Below are 22,294 nucleotides of genomic sequence, written 5' to 3'. Positions count from 1 at the left end.
TGGTATAATAAATGTTCACTGCAGGTTGTGTGTAGCTAAGAATCTAGAGGTTTAAGTTGAAATGCACTTCAAATCAGGTTATTTTTTGTAAATTCATTATCTTGGTATAATAAATGTTCACTGCAGGTTGTGTGTAGCTAAGAATCTACAGGTTTAAGTTGCAATGCACTTCAAATCAGGTTATTTTTTAGTAAATTTATTATCTTGGTATAATAAATGTTCACTGCAGGTTGTGTGTAGCTAAGAATCTACAGGTTTAAGTTGAAATGCACTTCAAATCAGGTTATTTTTTGTAAATTCATTTACTTGGTATAATAAATGTTCACTGCAGGTTGTGTGTAGCTAAGAATCTACAGGTTTAAGTTGCAAAAAGCACTTCAAATCAGGTTATTGTTTAATAAATTAATTATCTTGATATAATAAATGTTCACTGCAGGTTGAGTGTAGCTAAGAATCTACAGGTTTAAGTTGCAATGCACTTCAAATCAGGTTATTTTTTAGTAAATTTATTAGCTTGGTATAAAACATGTTCACTGCATGTTGATTGTGTGTAGCTAAGAATCTACAGGTTTAAGTTTTGAATGCATTTCAAATCAGGTTTCTTTTTTGTAAATTCATTTTATATATTGTTTAAGATGGCATTATCTTTGTATAGTAAGTTTTCTCTACATGTATGTGTGTAACTAAGATATATAAGTGTAGCTAAGAATCTAAACGTTAAGTTCCAATGCATTTCAAATCATGTTATATTTTTGGTAAAATTATTTTATACAATGTGTAAAATGGTATTACATTTGGGTATAGTAAGTTTTCCCATTAGGTATATGTCTACAGATGCAAGGTTTTGGAACCAATCATGGGAAAGAAAAAATATTAAGTGGTATAATTATTTATAGTAGTTATTGTTTCAGATAGTACCTATGGACATACCAATGCAGGACTGTAGGAACCAATCACAGGTAAGAAACATCAAAGCCTATGCAATAGTATAAATAAATTTCTTTATATTTTCCCTTTTCAGATATGGACGTACCAATGAAGGACTGTAGGAACCAATCACAGGTAAGAAATATCAAAGCCTACTGTATGCAATGGTATAATTAAATTTCTTTATATTTTCCCTTTTCAGATATGGACATACCGATGCAAGGCTGTAGGAACCAATCACAGGTAAGAAACATCAAAGCCTATGCAATGGTATAATTAAATTTCTTTATATTTTCTCTTTTCAGATATGGACATACCAATGCAAGACTGTTGGAACCAATCACAGGTAAGAAACATCAAAGCCTATGCAATGGTATAAATAAATTTCTTTTTATTTTCCCTTTTCAGAGATATGGACATACCGATGCAAGGCTATTGGAACCAATCACAGGTAAGACACATCAAAGCCTATGCAATGGTATAAATAAACTTCTTTTTATTTTCCCTTTTCAGATATGGACATACCGATGCAAGGCTGTTGGAACCAATCACAGGTAAGAAACATCAAAGCCTATGCAATGGTATAAATAAATTTCTTTATATTTTCCCTTTTCAGATATGGACATACCGATGAAAGACTGTAGGAACCAATCACAGATAAGAAATATCAAAGCCTATGCAATGGTATAATTAAATTTCTTTATATTTTCCCTTTTCAGATATGGACATACCAATGCAAGACTGTAGGAACCAATCACAGGTAAGAAATATCAAAGCCTATGCAATGGTATAAATAAATTTCTTTATATTTTCCCTTTTCAGATTTGGGCATACCAATGCAGGACTGTAGGAACCAATCACAGGTAAGAAACATCAAAGCTTATGCAATGGTATAAATAAATTTCTTTATATTTTCCCTTTTCAGATATGGACATACCAATGCAGGACTGTAGGAACCAATCACAGGTAAGAAACATCAAAGCCTATGCAATGGTATAATTAAATTTCTTTATATTTTCCCTTTTCAGATATGGACATACCGATGCAAGACTGTTGGAACCAATCACAGGTAAGAAACATCAAAGCCTATGCAATGGTATAATTAAATTTCTTTATATTTTCCCTTTTCAGATATGGACATACCGATGCAAGACTGTAGGAACCAATCACAGGTAAGAAACATCAAAGCCTATGCAATGGTATAATTAAATTTCTTTTTATTTTCCCTTTTCAGATATGGACATACCAATGCAGGACTGTAGGAACCAATCACAGGTAAGAAATATCAAAGCTTATGCAATGGTATAATTAAATTTCTTTATATTTTCCCTTTTCAGATATGGACATACCAATGCAGGACTGTAGGAACCAATCACAGGTAAGAAATATCAAAGCCTATGCAATGGTATAATTAAATTTCTTTATATTTTTCCTTTTCAGATATGGACATACCAATGCAGGACTGTAGGAACCAATCACAGGTTAGAAATATCAAAGCCTATGCAATGGTATAAATAAATTTTTTTATAAATATTGTCCCTTTTCAAATATGGACATACCAATGCAGGACTGTAGGAACCAATCACAGGTAAGAAACATCAAAGCCTATGCAATGGTAGAATTAAATTTCTTTATATTTTCCCTTTTCAGATATGGACATACCAATGCAGGACTGTAGGAACCAATCACAGGTAAGAAATATCAAAGCCTATGCAATGGTATAATTAAATTTCTTTATATTTTCCCTTTTCAGATATGGACATACCAATGCAGGACTGTAGGAACCAATCACAGGTAAGAAATATCAAAGCCTATGCAATGGTATAATTAAATTTCTTTATATTTTCCCTTTTCAGATATGGACATACCAATGCAGGACTGTAGGAACCAATCACAGGTAAGAAACATCAAAGCCTATGCAATGGTAGAATTAAATTTCTTTATATTTTCCCTTTTCAGATATGGACATACCAATGCAGGACTGTAGGAACCAATCACAGGTAAGAAATATCAAAGCCTATGCAATGGTATAATTAAATTTCTTTATATTTTCCCTTTTCAGATATGGACATACCAATGCAGGACTGTAGGAACCAATCACAGGTAAGAAATATCAAAGCCTATGCAATGGTATAATTAAATTTCTTTATATTTTCCCTTTTCAGATATGGACATACCAATGCAGGACTGTAGGAACCAATCACAGGTTAGAAATATCAAAGCCTATGCAATGGTATAATTAAATTTCTTTATATTTTCCCTTTTCAGATATGGACATACCGATGCAAGACTGTTGGAACCAATCACAGGTAAGAAACATAAAGTCTATGCAATGGTATAATTAAATTTCTTTATATTTTCCCTTTTCAGATATGGACATACCAATGCAGGACTGTAGGAACCAATCACAGGTAAGAAACATCAAAGCCTATGCAATGGTATAAATAAATTTCTTTATAAATATTGTCCCTTTTCAAATATGGACATACCAATGCAGGACTGTAGGAACCAATCACAGGTAAGAAACATCAAAGCCTATGCAATGGTATAAATAAATTTCTTTATATTTTCCCTTTTCAGATATGAAGATACCAATGCAGGACTGTAGGAACCAATCACAGGTAAGAAACATCAAAGCCTATGCAATGGTATAATTAAATTTCTTTATATTTTCCCTTTTCAGATATGGACATACCGATGCAAGACTGTTGGAACCAATCACAGGTAAGAAACATCAAAGCCTATGCAATGGTATAATAACATTTCTTTATATTTTCCCTTATCAGATATGGACATACCAATGCAAGACTGTTGGAACCAATCACAGGTAAGAAACATAAAGTCTATGCAATGGTATAATTAAATTTCTTTATATTTTCCCTTTTCAGATATGGACATACCAATGCAGGACTGTAGGAACCAATCACAGGTAAGAAACATCAAAGCCTATGCAATGGTATAATTAAATTTCTTTATATTTTCCCTTTTCAGATATGGACATACCGATGCAAGACTGTTGGAACCAATCACAGGTAAGAAACATCAAAGCCTATGCAATGGTATAATTAAATTTTTTTATATTTTCCCTTTTCAGATATGGACATACCGATGCAAGACTGTTGGAACCAGTCACAGGTAAGAAACATAAAGTCTATGCAATGGTATAATTAAATTTCTTTATATTTTCCCTTTTCAGATATGGACATACCAATGCAAGACTGTAGGAACCAATCACAGGTAAGAAATATCAAAGCCTATGCAATGGTATAATAAAATGTCTTTATATTTTCCCTTTTCAGATATGGACATACCAATGCAAGACTGTAGGAACCAATCACAGGTAAGAAATATCAAAGCCTATGCAATGGTATAATTAAATTTCTTTTTATTTTCCCTTTTCAGATATGGACATACCAATGCAGGACTGTAGGAACCAATCACAGGTAAGAAATATCAAAGCCTATGCAATGGTAGAATTAAATTTCTTTATATTTTCCCTTTTCAGATATGGACATACCAATGCAGGACTGTAGGAACCAATCACAGGTAAGAAATATCAAAGCCTATGCAATGGTAGAATTAAATTTCTTTATATTTTCCCTTTTCAGATATGGACATACCAATGCAGGACTGTAGGAACCAATCACAGGTAAGAAACATCAAAGCCTATGCAATGGTATAAATAAATTTCTTTATATTTTTTCTTTTCAGATATGGACATACCAATGCAGGACTGTAGGAACCAATCACAGGTAAGAAACATCAAAGCCTATGCAATGGTATAAATAAATTTCTTTATATTTTCCCTTTTCAGATATGGACATACCAATGCAGGACTGTAGGAACCAATCACAGGTAAGAAACATCAAAGCCTATGCAATGGTATAATTAAATTTCTTTATATTTTCCCTTTTCAGATATGGACATACCGATGCAAGACTGTTGGAACCAATCACAGGTAAGAAACATCAAAGCCTATGCAATGGTATAATTAAATTTCTTTATATTTTCCCTTTTCAGATATGGACATACCGATGCAAGACTGTTGGAACCAATCACAGGTAAGAAACATAAAGTCTATGCAATGGTATAATTAAATTTCTTTATATTTTCCATTTTCAGATATGGACATACCAATGCAGGACTGTAGGAACCAATCACAGGTAAGAAACATCAAAGCCTATGCAATGGTATAATTAAATTTCTTTATATTTTCCCTTTTCAGATATGGACATACCGATGCAGGACTGTAGGAACCAATCACAGGTAAGGAATATCAAAGCCTATGCAATGGTATAATTAAATTTCTTTATATTTTCCCTTTTCAGATATGGACATACCGATGCAAGGCTGTTGGAACCAATCACAGGTAAGAAACATCAAAGCCTATGCAATGGTATAAATAAATTTCTTTATATTTTCCCTTTTCAGATATGGACATACCGATGCAAGGTTGTTGGAACCAATCACAGGTAAGAAACATCAAGGACTATTCAATAGTATAATTAACTTTCTTTATTTTTTCCCTTTTCAGATGTGGACATACCAATGCAAGGCTGTTGGAACCAATCACAGGTAAGAAAAAAATAGCCTATTTAATGGTATAATTAAATGTCTTTTTATTTTCCTTTTTCAGATATGGACATACCGATACAAGACTGTTGGAACCAATCACAGGTAAGAAACATCAAAGCCTATTCAATAGTATAATTAAATTTCTTTATTTTTTCCCTTTTCAGCTATGGACATATCGATGCAAGACTGTGGAAACCAGTCACAGGTAAGCATACCACACCACCTGTACCTAATAATTTTTCTCTTACTCATTTCAGATAGCATAATATGAATCTAAAGATGAAAATCTATTGGAACTAAACACAGGTTTGTTTGAGTTTTCTCTGCAGGTTGTGTGTAGCTAAGAATCTACAGGTTTAAGTTGCAATGCACTTCAAATCAGGTTATTTTTTAGTAAATTTATTAGCTTGGTATAAAACATGTTCACTGCATGTTGATTGTGTGTAGCTAAGAATCTACAGGTTTAAGTTTTGAATGCATTTCAAATCAGGTTTCTTTTTTGTAAATTCATTTTATATATTGTTTAAGATGGCATTATCTTTGTATAGTAAGTTTTCTCTACATGTATGTGTGTAACTAAGATATATAAGTGTAGCTAAGAATCTAAACGTTAAGTTCCAATGTATTTCAAATCATGTTATATTTTTGGTAAAATTATTTTATACAATGTGTAAAATGGTATTACATTTGGGTATAGTAAGTTTTCCCATTAGGTATATGTCTACAGATGCAAGGTTTTGGAACCAATCATGGGAAAGAAAAATATTAAGTGGTATAATTATTTATAGTAGTTATTGTTTTCAGATAGTACCTATGGACATACCAATGCAGGACTGTAGGAACTAATCACAGGTAAGAAATATCAAAGCCTATGCAATAGTATAAATAAATTTCTTTATATTTTCCCTTTTCAGATATGGACGTACCAATGAAGGACTGTAGGAACCAATCACAGGTAAGAAATATCAAAGCCTATGCAATGGTATAATTAAATTTCTTTATATTTTCCCTTTTCAGATATGGACATACCGATGCAAGGCTGTAGGAACCAATCACAGGTAAGAAACATCAAAGCCTATGCAATGGTATAAATAAATTTCTTTTTATTTTCCCTTTTCAGATATGGACATACCGATGCAAGGCTATTGGAACCAATCACAGGTAAGAAACATCAAAGCCTATGCAATGGTATAAATAAATTTCTTTTTATTTTCCCTTTTCAGATATGGACATACCGATGCAAGGCTGTTGGAACCAATCACAGGTAAGAAACATCAAAGCCTATGCAATGGTATAAATAAATTTCTTTATATTTTCCCTTTTCAGATATGGACATACCGATTAAAGGCTGTAGGAACCAATCACAGGTAAGAAACATCAAAGCCTATGCAATGGTATAAATAAATTTCTTTTTATTTTCCCTTTTCAGATATGGACATACCGATGCAAGGCTATTGGAACCAATCACAGGTAAGAAACATCAAAGCCTATGCAATGGTATAAATAAATTTCTTTTTATTTTCCCTTTTCAGATATGGACAAACAGATGCAAGGCTGTTTGAACCAATCTCAGGTAAGAAACATCAAAAGTTATAATACAATATGGTGTAATTAAATTTCTTTTCATTTTCCCTTTTCAGATATGGACATACTGATGCAAGACTGTTGGAAATAATCACAGGTACGGTAAGAAACATCAAAGCCTATGCAATGGTATAAATACATTTCTTTTTATTTTCCCTTTTCAGATATGGACATAATGATGCAAGGCTGTTGGAAATAATCACAGGTAAGAAACATTAAAGGCTATGCAATGGTATAATTAAATTTATTTTTATTTTTTCTTTTCAGATATGGAAATACCGATGCAAGGCTGTTGGAACCAATCACAGGTAAGAAACATCAAAGCCTATGCAATGGTATAAATACATTTCTTTTTATTTTCCCTTTTCAGATATGGACATAATGATGCAAGGCTGTTGGAAATAATCACAGTTTAGAAACATTAAAGGCTATGCAATGGTATAATTAAATTTATTTTTATTTTCCCTTTTCAGATATGGACATACCGATTCAAGGCTGTTGGAACCAATCACAGGTAAGAAACATCAAAACCTATGCAATGGTATAATTAAATTTCTTTATATTTTCCATTTTCAGATATGGACATACCGATGCAAGACAGTTGGAACCAATCACAGGTAAGAAACATTAAAGGCTATGCAATGGTATAATTACATTTATTTTTATTTTCTCTTTTCAGATATGGACATACCGATGCAAGGCTGTTGGAACCAATCAAAGGTAAGAAACATCAAAGCCTATGCAATGGTATAAATAAATTTCTTTTTATTTTCCCTTTTCAGATATGGACATAATGATGCAAGGCTGTTGGAAATAATCACAGTTTAGAAACATTAAAGGCTATGCAATGGTATAATTAAATTTATTTTTATTTTCTCTTTTCAGATATGGACATACCGATGCAAGGCTGTTGGAACCAATCACAGGTAAGAAACATCAAAACCTATGCAATGGTATAATTAAATTTCTTTATATTTTCCATTTTCAGATATGGACATACCGATACAAGGCTGTTGGAACCAATCACAGGTAAGAAATATCAAAGCCTATGCAATGGTATAATTAAATTTCTTTATATTTTCCCTTTTTCAGATATGGACATACCCATGCAAGGCTGTTGGAACCAATCACAGGTAAGAAACATCAAAGCCTATGCAATGGTATAAATAAATTTATTTTTATTTTCTCTTTTCAGATATGGACATACCCATGCAAGGCTGTTGGAACCAATCACAGGTAAGAAACATCAAAGCCTATGCAATGGTATAAATAAATTTATTTTTATTTTCTCTTTTCAGATATGGACATACCGATGCAAGGCTGTTGAAACCAGTCACAGGTAAGCATACCACACCACCTGTACCTAATAATTTTTCTCTTACTCATTTCAGATAGCATATATGAATCTAAAGATGAAAATCTATTGGAACTAAACACAGGTTTGTTTGCGTTTTCTCTGCAGGTATGTGTGTTGCTAAGATGTCATATATTAAGTGTAACTAAGAACTTAGAGGTTTGGGTTTAAACATTTTAAATAATTTGTAATATTTGTTATAAATTTTCTTGGTATCGTAAGATTTCCCTGCAGTTCGTGTGTTGCTAAGATGTCATATATTAAGTGTAACTAAGAACTTAGAGGTTTAGGTTTAAACATTTTAAATAATTTGTAATATTTGTTATAAATTTTCTTGGTATCGTAAGATTTCCCTGCAGGTCGTGTGTAGTTAAAATATTTTAATAATGTAGTTAAGAATAGAGGTTTCAATTCACTTCAAATCAAGTCATTTTTTGTAAAAATTGTATAATCTGTAAGTTGGCATTATATCTTGTTAATGTAAATGTTCCATGTAGGTATATAGGTAAGATATATGTGTATCTAAAAATGTAGAGGTTTAAGTTTCAGTAAATTTCAAATAATTTTAAATATTTGTTGTAAATTGTTCTATATAATGTGTAAGGTGGCATTATATCTTGGTAACTTATTTAAATATGCGTGTAACTAAAATGTACTTCAAATCAGTTTATTTTTTAGTAAATTTATTATCTTGGTATAAAAAATGTTCACTGCAGGTTGTGTGTAGCTAAGAATCTACAGGTTTAAGTTGTAATACACTTCAAATCAGGTTATTTTTAGTAAATTCATTATCGTGGTATAATAAATGTTCACTGCAGGTTGTGTGTAGCTAAGAATCTACAGGTTTAAGTTGCAATGCACTTCAAATCAGGTTATTTTTAGTAAATTCATTATCTTGGTATAATAAATGTTCACTGCAGGTTGTGTTGTAGCTAAGAATCTAAAGGTTTAAGTTGCAATGCACTTCAAATCAGGTTATTTTTTTAGTAAATTTATTATCTTGGTATAAAAAATGTTCACTGCAGGTTGTGTGTAGCTAAGAATCTACAGGTTTAAGTTGCAAAGCACTTCAAATCAGGTTATTTTTAGTAAATTTATTATCTTGGTATAAAAAATGTTCACTGCAGGTTGTGTGCAGCTAAGAATCTACATGTTTAAGTTGAAATGCACTTCAAATCAGGTTATTTTTAGTAAATTCATTATCTTGGTATAATAAATGTTCACTGCAGGTTGTGTGTAGCTAAGAATCTACAGGTTTAAGTTGAAATGCACTTCAAATCAGGTTATTTTTAGTAAATTCATTATCTTGGTATAATAAATGTTCACTGCAGGTTGTGTGTAGCCAAGAATCTACAGGTTTAAGTTGCAATGCACTTCGAATCAGGTTATTTTTAGTAAATTCATTATCTTGATATAATAAATGTTCACTGCAGGTTGTGTTGTAGCTAAGAATCTAAAGGTTTAAGTTGCAATGCACTTCAAATCAGGTTATTTTTTTAGTAAATTTATTATCTTGGTATAAAAAATGTTCACTGCAGGTTTTGTGTAGCTAAGAATCTACAGGTTTAAGTTGAAATGCACTTCAAATCAGGTTATTTTTAGTAAATTCATTATCTTTGTATAAAAAATGTTCACTGCAGGTTGTGTGTAGCTAAGAATCTACAGGTTTAAGTTGAAATGGACTTCAAATCAGGTTATTTTTAGTAAATTTATTATCTTGGTATAATAAATGTTCACTGCAGGTTGTGTGTAGCTAAGAATCTACAGGTTTAAGTTGCAATGCACTTCAAATCAGGTTATTTTTTGTAATTTCATTATCTTGGTATAATAAATGTTCACTGCAGGTTGTGTGTAGCTAAGAATCTACAGGTTTAAGTTGCAATGCACTTCAAATCATGTTATTTTGTTTGGAAAGGTGTAAGATAGCATTGATATTGTAAGTTTTCCCTACAGGTGACTATAGTTTTTCTTAACCAGGTTTCAACATTTATATGATACTTCATAGTAGGTGGCATAGCAGATTATATCCGGACCAGCCCCTCTAATAGATATACATGTGCGGTACTTGGATACTGGAGAAAGGATGGAATTGCAGAAAAAACAGGAAGATACAGTTTTTGACATGGAACCAACCACAGGTAAGTCCTCGCTGTGATCATCAACCTTGACGTGGTAGCGAGGCTTGCGTGTTTCCAATATGGAAGCCAGACTAATGATGATCTTAATTTATTGTATAATAACAAATATTATAAATGTGTTATTTCGTTCGAGTATGAAATCTTGTTCATAATCATAGCTATGGCATTGGGTCTCCTTTCTCACTGCACACAAGCACACTTAGCAATTCACCTAATAACCTTTGGCCATATTATATTTAGCATGTACACAATACTATAAACATTTAACCAATCACAAACCAGGACTGTAAAATGCTAATCTGATTGGTCACAATTTTTGACTCCCTAGATTGATAAAATTTAGACGTTGACGTTTTGTAAAAGTAATTATAATAATTCTATAATAATACTGTAATATATTTATTTATATTATGTCTTGTTTGTTTATTTATTTGTTTGTTATATATTATGACACTAATGGCCGCCCATACAACAAATGTTGCATGCGCCTAGACATGGGGATTTCCCCACCATTTTACAATTACATTACCAGGTACTTGACGTCATAAGCAGCTACTGTGTGTATCTTTTGCTGTAATGAACTCTGTACATTAACTGTGCCTTAACTAATGTTGTTTCCGTCCATTGTTTCACATACAACCCACAGTACGAATAATAATGTCTCTACAAACCGTTATACCATGCTGAAATTCTAGGCAAATGTATATTCAAGCATTGTTACTGCTGGCTATTGAGATCGAGTGTATATTCTGTAAGTGTATGCAACATACATTTTGTACTGTACTAAATTTAAAATTTCTAGGCCTAGCCTAGCTAGAGCATGGAGGTATTATACCTCCATGGATCATGCCTAGAGTAAGCTACTACTGTACTAGCTAAGTAAGTAAAGTAGATCTGAGTGTAGGCCTACTACTAGCTAGGCTAGGCCAAAAAAGTATCAATCAGGCTAGTAATAAAGTATTTTATATAACACCTATATAAATTCCTGTCATTTGATTGGACGAATGTGGGTCACATGGCGTGCAATAGTACGCACTATTCAACGATCGTTAAATAGTACTTTTTGAAACATTTTTGTGTACGAAAAAAAACCGTCTAGATGTTATATAAAACAAATAATGAATGTTTTGTATTCGTGTAATGGTACAAATAATGGCACTTGGTGAATGATGAAAGGTTATATCAACTCAGCTTTGCCTCGTTGATATAACCTTTCATCATTCACCTCGTGCCATTATTTGTACCATTGCACTCATAAACATTCATTATTTGTATACTATTCTATATACTTCTATACTAACGAGGCAAAAAGGCTAAGTGTCTATCTCAAGGTAAGCCATTAGCAACATTTTTTTTTCTGGAATTCATAGATAAGGCCAACTTGAATGGCTGTTGTTGTTTGTACTATTTTCCATTTTATGTAGGCCTTTATATTATTATTTAGTTTTTCATGAGTGTTATAGAGGCTATGGTACTTCACATCACTGGGCATAAAGACTTTATGGTCACTATTACCGCCACCAAATAATACATCCATCCTATTGAATGTTTTTAATTGGGTTAGGTGCAGACGTTCAGTAGCGCCAGGTTATAATACTAATCACATCATTCAGACAATGAACAAACTATCTATAATATTATTTTAACTTAATATTCAGCTTCTGTTGTCCTCAAACCAACTGGTAATCAATATGTGAAGTCTAACCTTCAGCTTACATGTACAGATGAGAGTGTGGACTATACTCAACCAGAATGGATTTCACCCTCAAGTAATAAAATAGATACATTTCAACCATCAGAAGAAGGTGGTAAGTTTGTCACTGCCAGTGCAAGACTTAATTATAAACCATGATTTTTCACTTTATCATTACACTACATCTAGACCACTAACATTAAATCATTACACTACATCTAGACCACTAACATTAAATCATTACACTACATCTAGACCACTAACATTAAATCATTACACTACATCTAGACCACTAACATTAAATCATTACACTACATCTAGACCACTAACAAAATAACAATGTACTCAAATTTCAATCAAATGTAAAAACTATGCATGACATGCCAATATATAATTTCAAGGGCTCTATTTATAAAAGGGACCCCCATATTTCGGTATTAAATGTTTATGGATTTAACAATTTTTATCAATGAACATTCACTAAATTAGGGATACAGTAATCAATTCAAATGAATAGAAAAATTACCATAGCGTTATGAATTATGTTTTATTTTAGCTAACTGTGATAATGCAGAATCTTGTAATGCTGAATTTGGTCGTTACTGTCAAAATTCATTTGCTTCTTGCGTCAATGGATTCTGTGCTTGCCAGCAATTTGGAATTGATCCATGTTCTTGCTTAGGTACTGTATATATTGTTTGTATAAGTTTAAAACTAAATTAATTTAAACTGCGCTGAATTGTAATACCATCAGACTAGCAATTGTAAAAAGTAGTTTATTATTTTACAGCACACTTAACCTAACTAAGTGTTAACATAATGCCATGTTTCCACTAGAAATGGCGTGTTTGCCCTAGTTTTTATCTCGTTACAAGCGAGGGTGTGTTCTCTAAAGCTTTGTCTACACTATCAAAATGTGATGTGCCCATATATGGACATGATGATGTCATATCACTGCTATATTTAGGAACATCACACTTTTTTTCCAAAGTTGAAAACAACAAACCTTTTCTTTGTGTGCGTATATGGCTTCCTGTTTAGACACCGGTTCTTGTCAGCAACGTTGGGCCTGGTTAGAGCTTGGATGGGAGACCATCTGGGAATATCGGGTGCTGTATATGGAGCTGGGGTCCAGTTAGGCATTTGAAATCAGCATTGCTGACTCTTGTGGCAGCCCCTGCATCTAGTATCTGCCCCAGATGTATTGGCTTATGCCTTTCCTCTGGTCAAGGTGGGCACTGGACAAGAGAAGCCCTTGATCAATGTTAGGACCAATCAAGGTGCTTTAAACAGTCCTGGCTTTGTTTGTATCAAACCTGTTAGTGGCGGTAATTATCGCTGTTTGTTTTTGATTTAATAAAATAACAAATTTTTTTTAAATTATGTGTGTATTTAACATCAGTATTCCAAATTATTTTCCAGCTTCACTTAATGATTGTCATATGATAAGAGGAAACAGTGAAAACATTACTACAGCAACTTTAGTTGGTAATGACCCTCTTCAGTACACAAGCTGTGAATCAAACATTGCAACGGATACAGAAGTCCATGTCATAGCTATGGTATATGGGATTCAGTCTCCAGTCTACACGAATGTAAATGTTAACATATTAAACCGAAACATGAATACAGATAAAGAAGTAGTGCTTGTGTTGGTGTCTGATCGACTCGTGTTTTGGGAAGTAAACATTCAAAATAACGAGACTGTGGACAGGTTGGTGCAGGTACGTACAATTGAATTAGTGTCCAAATATGGTAGTGATATGACATAATTATGTCCATATATGGACACATCAAGCTTAACAAAGACTTGACGTGCTATAGGGTATGGTTGATTGGTAGTTTCCTCAGTCATATGTTGTCAGGAAGTTTATTCATTAATATTATTACAATAATTAATACATAGATTTATAGATTAAAATAATAGGGTTCAATTTTGGTATATTTTTATTTTTATACTGTATTTTCATTGAATTTTATTATTTTAATTTCACTATGTACACTGTTTAGCTTTCTAGCTATCAAGATGAAGATAATTTGAAAGTAGACCATCGTCAAGTTAATGCTATTGACAAGCCGAAAGATGCGCCATATGGGATAGGGGATGATGCTATACATGGAGGGAAAACAGTTGATATGATGCTTTACCTGGAAGAAAACTATGGACATGTGTCATCATTTACAGCAACAGAAGCAGCAAACTCCTGGAACATCACTATTGACTTGGCAAGGAATACCATGATGCAAAATATAAACCCTCCAGGTTTGATATTTGTGTATACAGTAGAACCTCTCCGATGGGACACCCTATGCAGGGGACACCTTGCAGGGGACACTCTATGCAGGGGACACCTTGCAGGGGACACCCCTATGCAGGGGACACCTTGCAGGGGACACCCCTATGCAGGGGACACCCCTATGCAGGGGACACTCTATGCAGGGGACACTCCTATGCAGGGGACACCCCTATGCAGGGGACACCTTGCAGGGGACACTCTATGCAGGGGACACCTTGCAGGGGACACCTTGCAGGGGACACCCCTATGCAGGGGACACCCCTATGCAGGGGACACTCTATGCAGGGGACACTCCTATGCAGGGACACCCCTATGCAGGGGACACTCCTATGCAGGGGACACCCCTATGCAGAGGACACCCTGCAGGGGACACCCCTATGCAGAGGACACCTTATGCAGGGGACACCTTATGCAGGGGACACTCCTATGCAGGGGACACCTTATGCAGGGGACACTCCTATGCAGGGGACACCCCTATGCAGGGGACACTCTATGCAGGGGACACCCTATGCAGGGGACACTCTATGCAGGGGACACCCCTATGCAGGGGACACCTTGCAGGGGACACTCTATGCAGGGGACACTCCTATTCAGGGGACACCCTATGCAGGGGACACCTCTATGCAGGGGACACCCCTATGCAGGGGACACCCCTATGCAGGGGACACCCCTATGCAGGGGACACCCCTATGCAGGGGACACTCTATGCAGGGGACACCCTATGCAGGGGACACCCCTATGCAGAGGACACCCTATGCAGGGGACACCCTATGCAGGGGACACCCCTATTCAGGGGACACCCTATGCAGGAGACACTCCTATGCAGGGGACACTCCTATTCAGGGGACACCTTGCAGGGGACAACCCTATGGAGGAGACACCCTATGCAGGGGACACTCCTATGCAGGGGACACTCCTATTCAGGGGACACCCTATGCAGGGGACACCCTATGCAGGGGACACCCCTATGCAGGGGACACCCCTATGCAGGGGACACCCCTATGCAGGGGACACCCCTATGCAGGGGACACCCTATGCAGGGGACACCCTATGCAGGGGACACCCTATGCAGGGGACACCCTATGCAGGGGACAACCCTATGGAGGAGACACCCTATGGAGGGGACACTCCTATTCAGGGACAACCTATGCAGGAGACAACCTATGCAGGGGACGCCCTATGCAGAGAACATCCCCATTGCAAGGTAAACCTTTATCAAGGGGATATCCTATCAAAAGATAACTTTCCAGTGAAATAAAAGAGGGGCAATATATATTGTAAAACTATGTTTTACGATATATATAAATATATAAATGTTGTTAAGTCCTGAAGGTGTCCTATTAATAGTGTCCTACTGTATATATTATATTGATTGCAAACATTTTCTGTATTTTTTAGTTGTTTTTACTGAAAATTTGCAGCCATGGCAAACCAAGCTTACACTGGCATGGTTACAGAATGATGAAGATTATGGCACTTATACATGTAGAGGCAAACATTCTCAGAATAATCTCCAAATATTAAAAAGAGGTATATTTAACAATAATGTTTCTCAACAAACATCAGCAAACAAATATCAATTGAGATATAGGAAATAATATTTGTTTTTAGACTATTCTTTTCTTAAAAAAGCTTTGAAAAAAATTCTAATTGTTAATGATATATTCTTGTATCTTTTTTATTGGTAGAACCGATAGTTGTACAAGCGCCACATAAACAAAATATAACTTTTTATGAGGGTGGAGTTATAAGATGTGATGTTACTGGACTTCCAAAACCAAAAGTTTCGTGGCTCTTTGATGGTAACTTCCTCAATGTATCTGGTAATTGATTGAATTTTAGTTTCTGTTTAATTTGACTTTGTTGATCAAAGTTCTTATTCAATCAATCGATCTTCTTACCTATTAACATGTTCTTTTCTCAATAAGGACAATATGACATTCTTGAAGGAGGCTCTTTAAACATTAGCAAGGTTACCATACATGAAGATGGAACGTTTGAATGCCGCGGAGATCAGGTGGAAACTGGTGATACACATGCAGAATCCATCAAAGTTACAATTATACACAGTAAGTTGATTGATAGCATTTCTACATTAAACTCAATATAGATTACATTTTGTTATGTTTTAGCTCCAATAATAATAATAATAGTTCATTCTTATATAGCGCATATAAGCTCAATGCGCTGCACATAAATTAAAAAAGACGAGAAGTGAAAGCAAACATTTTAAATTCTTATTTAAATAATGTTGTTTAGGTGTACCAGAACCTCCAGTTATAAGGATACCTGAAGAAGATGTCGGTTCTTATATAGCTAAGATACACATAAACTCTACCAATGCAGTTGAGAAGTTTATGGGCCTTCACTACATCATATATTACAATGATCAGAATTTAACAACATCCTCCGACAACTCGGGTATTGTATATTCTCCATTCCGATTTTATTTTTTTTTAATAGCAAAAAAATATTGGATTTTTTTCATTTATGATACATCCTGTTTTCTAAAATATGTTCAGTTCCAAGTTAAAATATAATAAATAGGTAATAGAAATTTTAACTTTGTCTTTAAATTTAAGATATAATATTTAATTATTTTTATAAATTAAATTTATAAGAAGCTTAACACACTTCACTTGCAAATGTCTGTGGTTGGTTCCAACTATTAAACATGAAACACAGCGACATAGTCACAAAGCAAGTGTGTTGACCAATCATTGGATTGTAATTACGTCCTTAAGTTGTATTCCAATGGGAACCAGGATAAATTAGTATCACTGTCTATAAGTTTTCAATAACTGATAAAGCATCATATTAATTTTAAAATGCAGTGTGCTTTCATATTGCATTTTTTTTAAAAGTTTTTATAAATCTTATCGAAACACTATTTTTATAACAAAATTATTAACATGATTTTCATTTTTCATGTTAAGTACCAGAACTTATTAGTCTTACCCCATCTACACTGTATGATGTGCATGCTGTAGCCGTTAGCATGGGTGGTACCAGTCAAGAATCAAATCATATTAAATTTACAACTAAAGGTTTGTTTTATTTGTTTCTTTCATTTGAAAGCTTACAGTCATTATACCCAGTTAAGCTCTGTCTACACTATCAAACTAAAAAAAGTGTGATGTGTCAAAAAATGGTAGTGATATTCCCAGATATGGTAGTGGTATGACATTTTTTTTGTTTTGGTATCACATTTGTTTGTCACATAAAGGTTGATAGTGTAAACAGGGCTTTAAATTAGTGAAAAACAAAATCTTTACATTACTGTATTGCATTGCAGAATGTATGCGTGTTGTTCAGCTCTTAACTATACTGTATGATTTATATTCATAAATGGTTTATCAAATCAAGCGACCAAGCAGTTAAGGCAGGGTTGTTGCATCCATTATTGCCATATATGGCACAGGTTGAAGTCTCTGCTCGACTATCATTTTGGTTATAAATCAAGTCTTGGATAAAGACTTAAAGAGTCCACATATGGATCGTTTGCACTTTAAAGAACCCAGTTCATCGAAGAGTACTTTGCACACTACAGAAATATGATATCAACTATCAACTGCGCATATAGAATTACTCTACATACTTGTGTATAATATGATTTTTCATACTTCTTTTATTCACAAATTGTTATCATTATAGTTGAAATTACTACCATGCAACCAACACCAAGAGATGTAGCAACAAGTGATGTTACCGTGATGATGTTAAGAGATGTAGCAACAAGTGATGTTACCGTGATGATGTTAAGAGATGTATCAAAAACAGTCAATTCACAAGTAACAGAGAAGCCACGTTCATCATCTAAAAAAGGTGCGTCTATTTGTTTGATGGTAACATTTTACAACATTCTGTGTGTGCAAAAACCTATGCTAGGTGATTTAGTATAGGCCAAGATTGCATACATTAATGAAACCTAATTTAGATAGCCCCTTTCACTACCCGCAACAAATGTGGAGATTATCTGGAATTGTGTAACTTGAGTTGTATTTATAGAATGCATAGTATCGTATAACTAATTTTGTGAAAATGTTGTTACAGGTATAATTGCTGCCTGCAGCATTGGTGCTTTTATAGTATTCGTTTTATTTATCATTTTCATCATTTTCATCTACCAAAAACTGAGATCCAGACAGTAAGTTTTTTTTGTTATAATATGGCTGATCAAATATTGCCGCATCAAATATTTATGACTTATGTGGTTCTAACCTACATATTATTTTTAATAGATAAAATAAAAACAAACAACAAATATAAAAGACACTAATTAATTAATGTTAAAAAGTGCAAATTAAAAAGGTGTGATTTGAGGAGTGATTGATTGATTTAATTTTAAGAACTCCCTGCCCTGTTCGCCGAGTTGACTCTAGTAATGGTTTAGTATCTCTATGTAAATAATGCATATATTCTCTTACTGTACAATGTGTATTTGTCAAAATATTGTATGGATATGTGAACAGTTTATTTTAGAAGCTGTTAATTGTGCATTGCAATTAATTGTGTTGCTTGTTTATTTATTTATTTATTTATTCAGTGTTTGTATGTTGTCTGTTTCAACTCTTGTTGCTTTCTTTTTTCCCAGAGGCAGATTGTTTAAATAGGTGTTGTGGAGAGAGATTGGATTGCATTTGAGCCTTAAAAAGAAGAAATTGAATATTGAAGTTAATCTAACGCTATACACATGATTATATACATGAGACACATGCAGTGATTGACCTCTATTAGATCAGCTTATGGTTGTTTCTTATTATTTTCTTTCAATACAATTTCATCTTTTCTTTCTTACTGTAGGAAGCCAGATTCAATTGGAGATAAACACCAAGTCAATGAACTTGCGTAAGTACATAAAGTGTTGTCTTATAGAATAACAACTATGTATGCATGTTACTACTGCACATTAGAACACTATTGAGTGGACACACGAACTGAACTAGGGAATATATATATATATATATATATATATAAATGTTCGGTTCAATGTAACCGTCTAGAAAGTGCTCAATACGGTAAAGTAGAGCTAAAATATACGTTAAGTCTGGAAAAGAAGTAAAACCTACAGTTTGGTCTCTACAGGCTTGTTTCGTGAGTCGTGCAACTCACTCATCAGGAGTATATATATATTAACACTATTGCCAATCCCTATTCAGGGGACACCCTGTTAAGGTACATTTACATTTACTACAAAGGTATGTCCCCATGATAATGGTTTTACTGTAGTCATTTTCTTCATAACAAGTACCAGGATTTGTAAAAATAGATAAAATAAACTAAATAAGATATTCTCTAAATCTGTGAGTAATATTTTCAACAGAGAAACCGAACCCTTGGCCCAAGACAAGGAATGCAATACAAAAACAGACGCAGTTTGATAACGAAGAGCTGTAACGCAAATACAACGATGACATGAAACCAAATGAATCATGAAGAGTTGCATTGTTTTTATTTTTAAGCTCTGTCTACACTATCAAACTTTATGTGACAAAAAAAGTGATGTGCTCATATATGGACATGATGATGTCATATTTGTGCATATTACTACCTTGTGGCACATCACACTTGGTTTGATAGTGTGGACAGAGCTTTAGAACTATGTATCTGGAATATTGATTTACTTTATTCTGCTATAATATTATACTATTATATATATATGTAAATGGCTGAACGTAATTGGTCGACAGTGACCAGAAATGACTTATTAACCAATATACACTATTTGTGGCACTGCATATAACAGATATTACCTTTTTTAACAGTATATTATAACATTTCAGATCAGCTTTGGTAACTATTCTATCAGGACTATATTGCCATCAGGAAAATAATTCTTTGAGATAAATAAACAGTAATTCAAATACTATTTTATAAACATGCAATATCTGTATAATTATTTGTATGTTTCGTATTGTATTGTATATATTTATATCTAAATATTTGTTAAGACATCCTATAACATTTTTCGCTGTGTGGTTGAAATAAAATAAAAACATAATGCTTGGAAGTAATTTGGTCAAAAGCCTGATTGATGATATTAATTAGATTAATGAGTGCAGTTGTGGCTTGGTGGTTATGATGCTTGGCTACCACCTCAAGGGGACTGGGTTCAAGTCCCATCACATGTCAGGATTTTTTCTAAGGACAAAATTCCCCTCCTGAAGACTTGTAATAAGACTTTGTTTATGTAGAGCATCTTGTGTATATGTTTGTCTTATGAACCTCTGAGGGTCCCTAATGATCAGTAATTGCTGGATCAATCACCCTCAATAAATATGGTGTAAACAAAAATAATAGGATTTAGGCTAAATTGTCCTATATTGATGCTATTTTATTTAAGTGGAGATTATTTATTTATTCTGCCGGCTATGTCATAATTATGGTTCTATATTGCAGTGTTTTCTGTAATATTTTTAGCAGGTGCTTATTCATAATTATTTGCAATATGGTAATTGTGTGTATTCTTACTTGAAGTATTACTTATCTTTCTAACCGTCCTTGTCATTAGATGATTTCAGGCTTTGTGCAAGAGACCATTAATTTAGTTTGTTTATGTTTAATATGCTGCATATTATTTTATGTGTACTAGATATAAATATAATGTTTGTCTTGTGAACAATATTGCTATCTTTAAGAAGGTTAGTGAATTAATTCGCTTATGGTTATCCTTGTCAATTTGCCTAAATAAATAGAAAATAAATAAAAATATATACAATCTGTGATATATGATTACCGTAGTTACAAAACCAAAGACTAGCAACTATATTTGTGCGAGAGACCATTACTTTATTTTGTTTATGTTTATTTTATGTGTACTAGATATAAATATAATGTTTGTCTTGTAAACAATATTGCTATCTTTAAGAAGGTTAGTGAATTAATTCGCTTATGGTTATCCTTGTCAATTTGCCTAAATAAATAAAAAATAAATAAAAATATATACAATCTGTGATATATGATTACCGTAGTTACAAAACCAAAGACTAGCAACTATATTTGTGCGAGAGACCATTACTTTATTTTGTTTATGTTTATTTTATGTGTACTAGATATAAATATAATGTTTGTCTTGTGAACAATATTGCTATCTTTAAGAAGGTTAGTGAATTAATTCGCTTATGGTTATCCTTGTCAATTTGCCTAAATAAATAAAAAATAAATAAAAATATATACAATCTGTGATATACGATTACCGTAGTTACAAAACCAAAGACTAGCAACTATATACAATTTTGCGCACGCATAGTTACGTAACATTTTGTAATATCTGTCGTACCTTCCTGTAAAAATTGCCTCAATTTTGTATTTACTATTGAACTTGAACAATCTATCGCACTTTATGATAACATAGTCGTAGATAGTTGTATAATGTTACAAGAAAACAGGGTATGGTATAAACACACGAAAAGAAGTGTCAAAAAGTTTGAAAAATGTTACTGGAATATCTTATAATATCAATAATTGTGTGCTGCTTTTTATGTGTTAATGATAAGTAAAAACGGTTATTTGTCTGCCTTTTTCAAACTTTTCTGCCTTTTTCAAACGTGTCTGCCTTTTTCAAACTTGTCTGCCTTTTTCAAACTTGTCTGCCTTTTTCAAACTTGTCTGCCTTTTTCAAACTTGCCAAATAAATATTATTATTAGTGCGTTACCTTTTTATACATTGGCTGCATTATATTGTTGTTAACATCGTATTTTGAATGTACTCATCCATGAAACTCAC

General features: G+C 33.4%; 1 protein-coding gene across 4 annotated transcripts; it reads left to right on the top strand.

Moving 5' to 3' along the window:
• The first annotated feature begins 11,129 nt into the window (after positions 1-11,129).
• Positions 11,130-22,222, top strand: LOC140062275 (uncharacterized). 4 transcript variants are annotated; one of them, XM_072108416.1, is made up of 14 exons: positions 11,130-11,329; positions 12,237-12,386; positions 12,828-12,953; positions 13,694-13,995; positions 14,282-14,534; positions 15,967-16,098; positions 16,257-16,370; positions 16,497-16,637; positions 16,828-16,989; positions 17,505-17,615; positions 18,223-18,393; positions 18,622-18,715; positions 19,372-19,416; positions 19,892-22,222. In XM_072108416.1, exons 1-14 carry the CDS (start codon positions 11,278-11,280, stop codon positions 19,947-19,949), a joined length of 1,911 nt encoding a protein of 636 aa, XP_071964517.1. In that variant the 5' UTR covers positions 11,130-11,277; the 3' UTR covers positions 19,950-22,222. The 4 variants fall into 4 exon arrangements, with proteins under 4 accessions (XP_071964517.1, XP_071964516.1, XP_071964519.1 ...); XM_072108415.1 differs by having other exon boundaries at positions 16,257-16,391; XM_072108418.1 differs by lacking the exon at positions 18,622-18,715 and having other exon boundaries at positions 16,257-16,391; positions 19,376-19,416.
• The last annotated feature ends 72 nt before the right edge of the window (positions 22,223-22,294 follow it).

Source organism: Antedon mediterranea, chromosome 11 (assembly GCF_964355755.1).
Source record: "Antedon mediterranea chromosome 11, ecAntMedi1.1, whole genome shotgun sequence".
Lineage (NCBI taxonomy): Eukaryota > Metazoa > Echinodermata > Crinoidea > Comatulida > Antedonidae > Antedon > Antedon mediterranea.
This window is presented reverse-complemented; position numbering and strand designations above follow the sequence as displayed.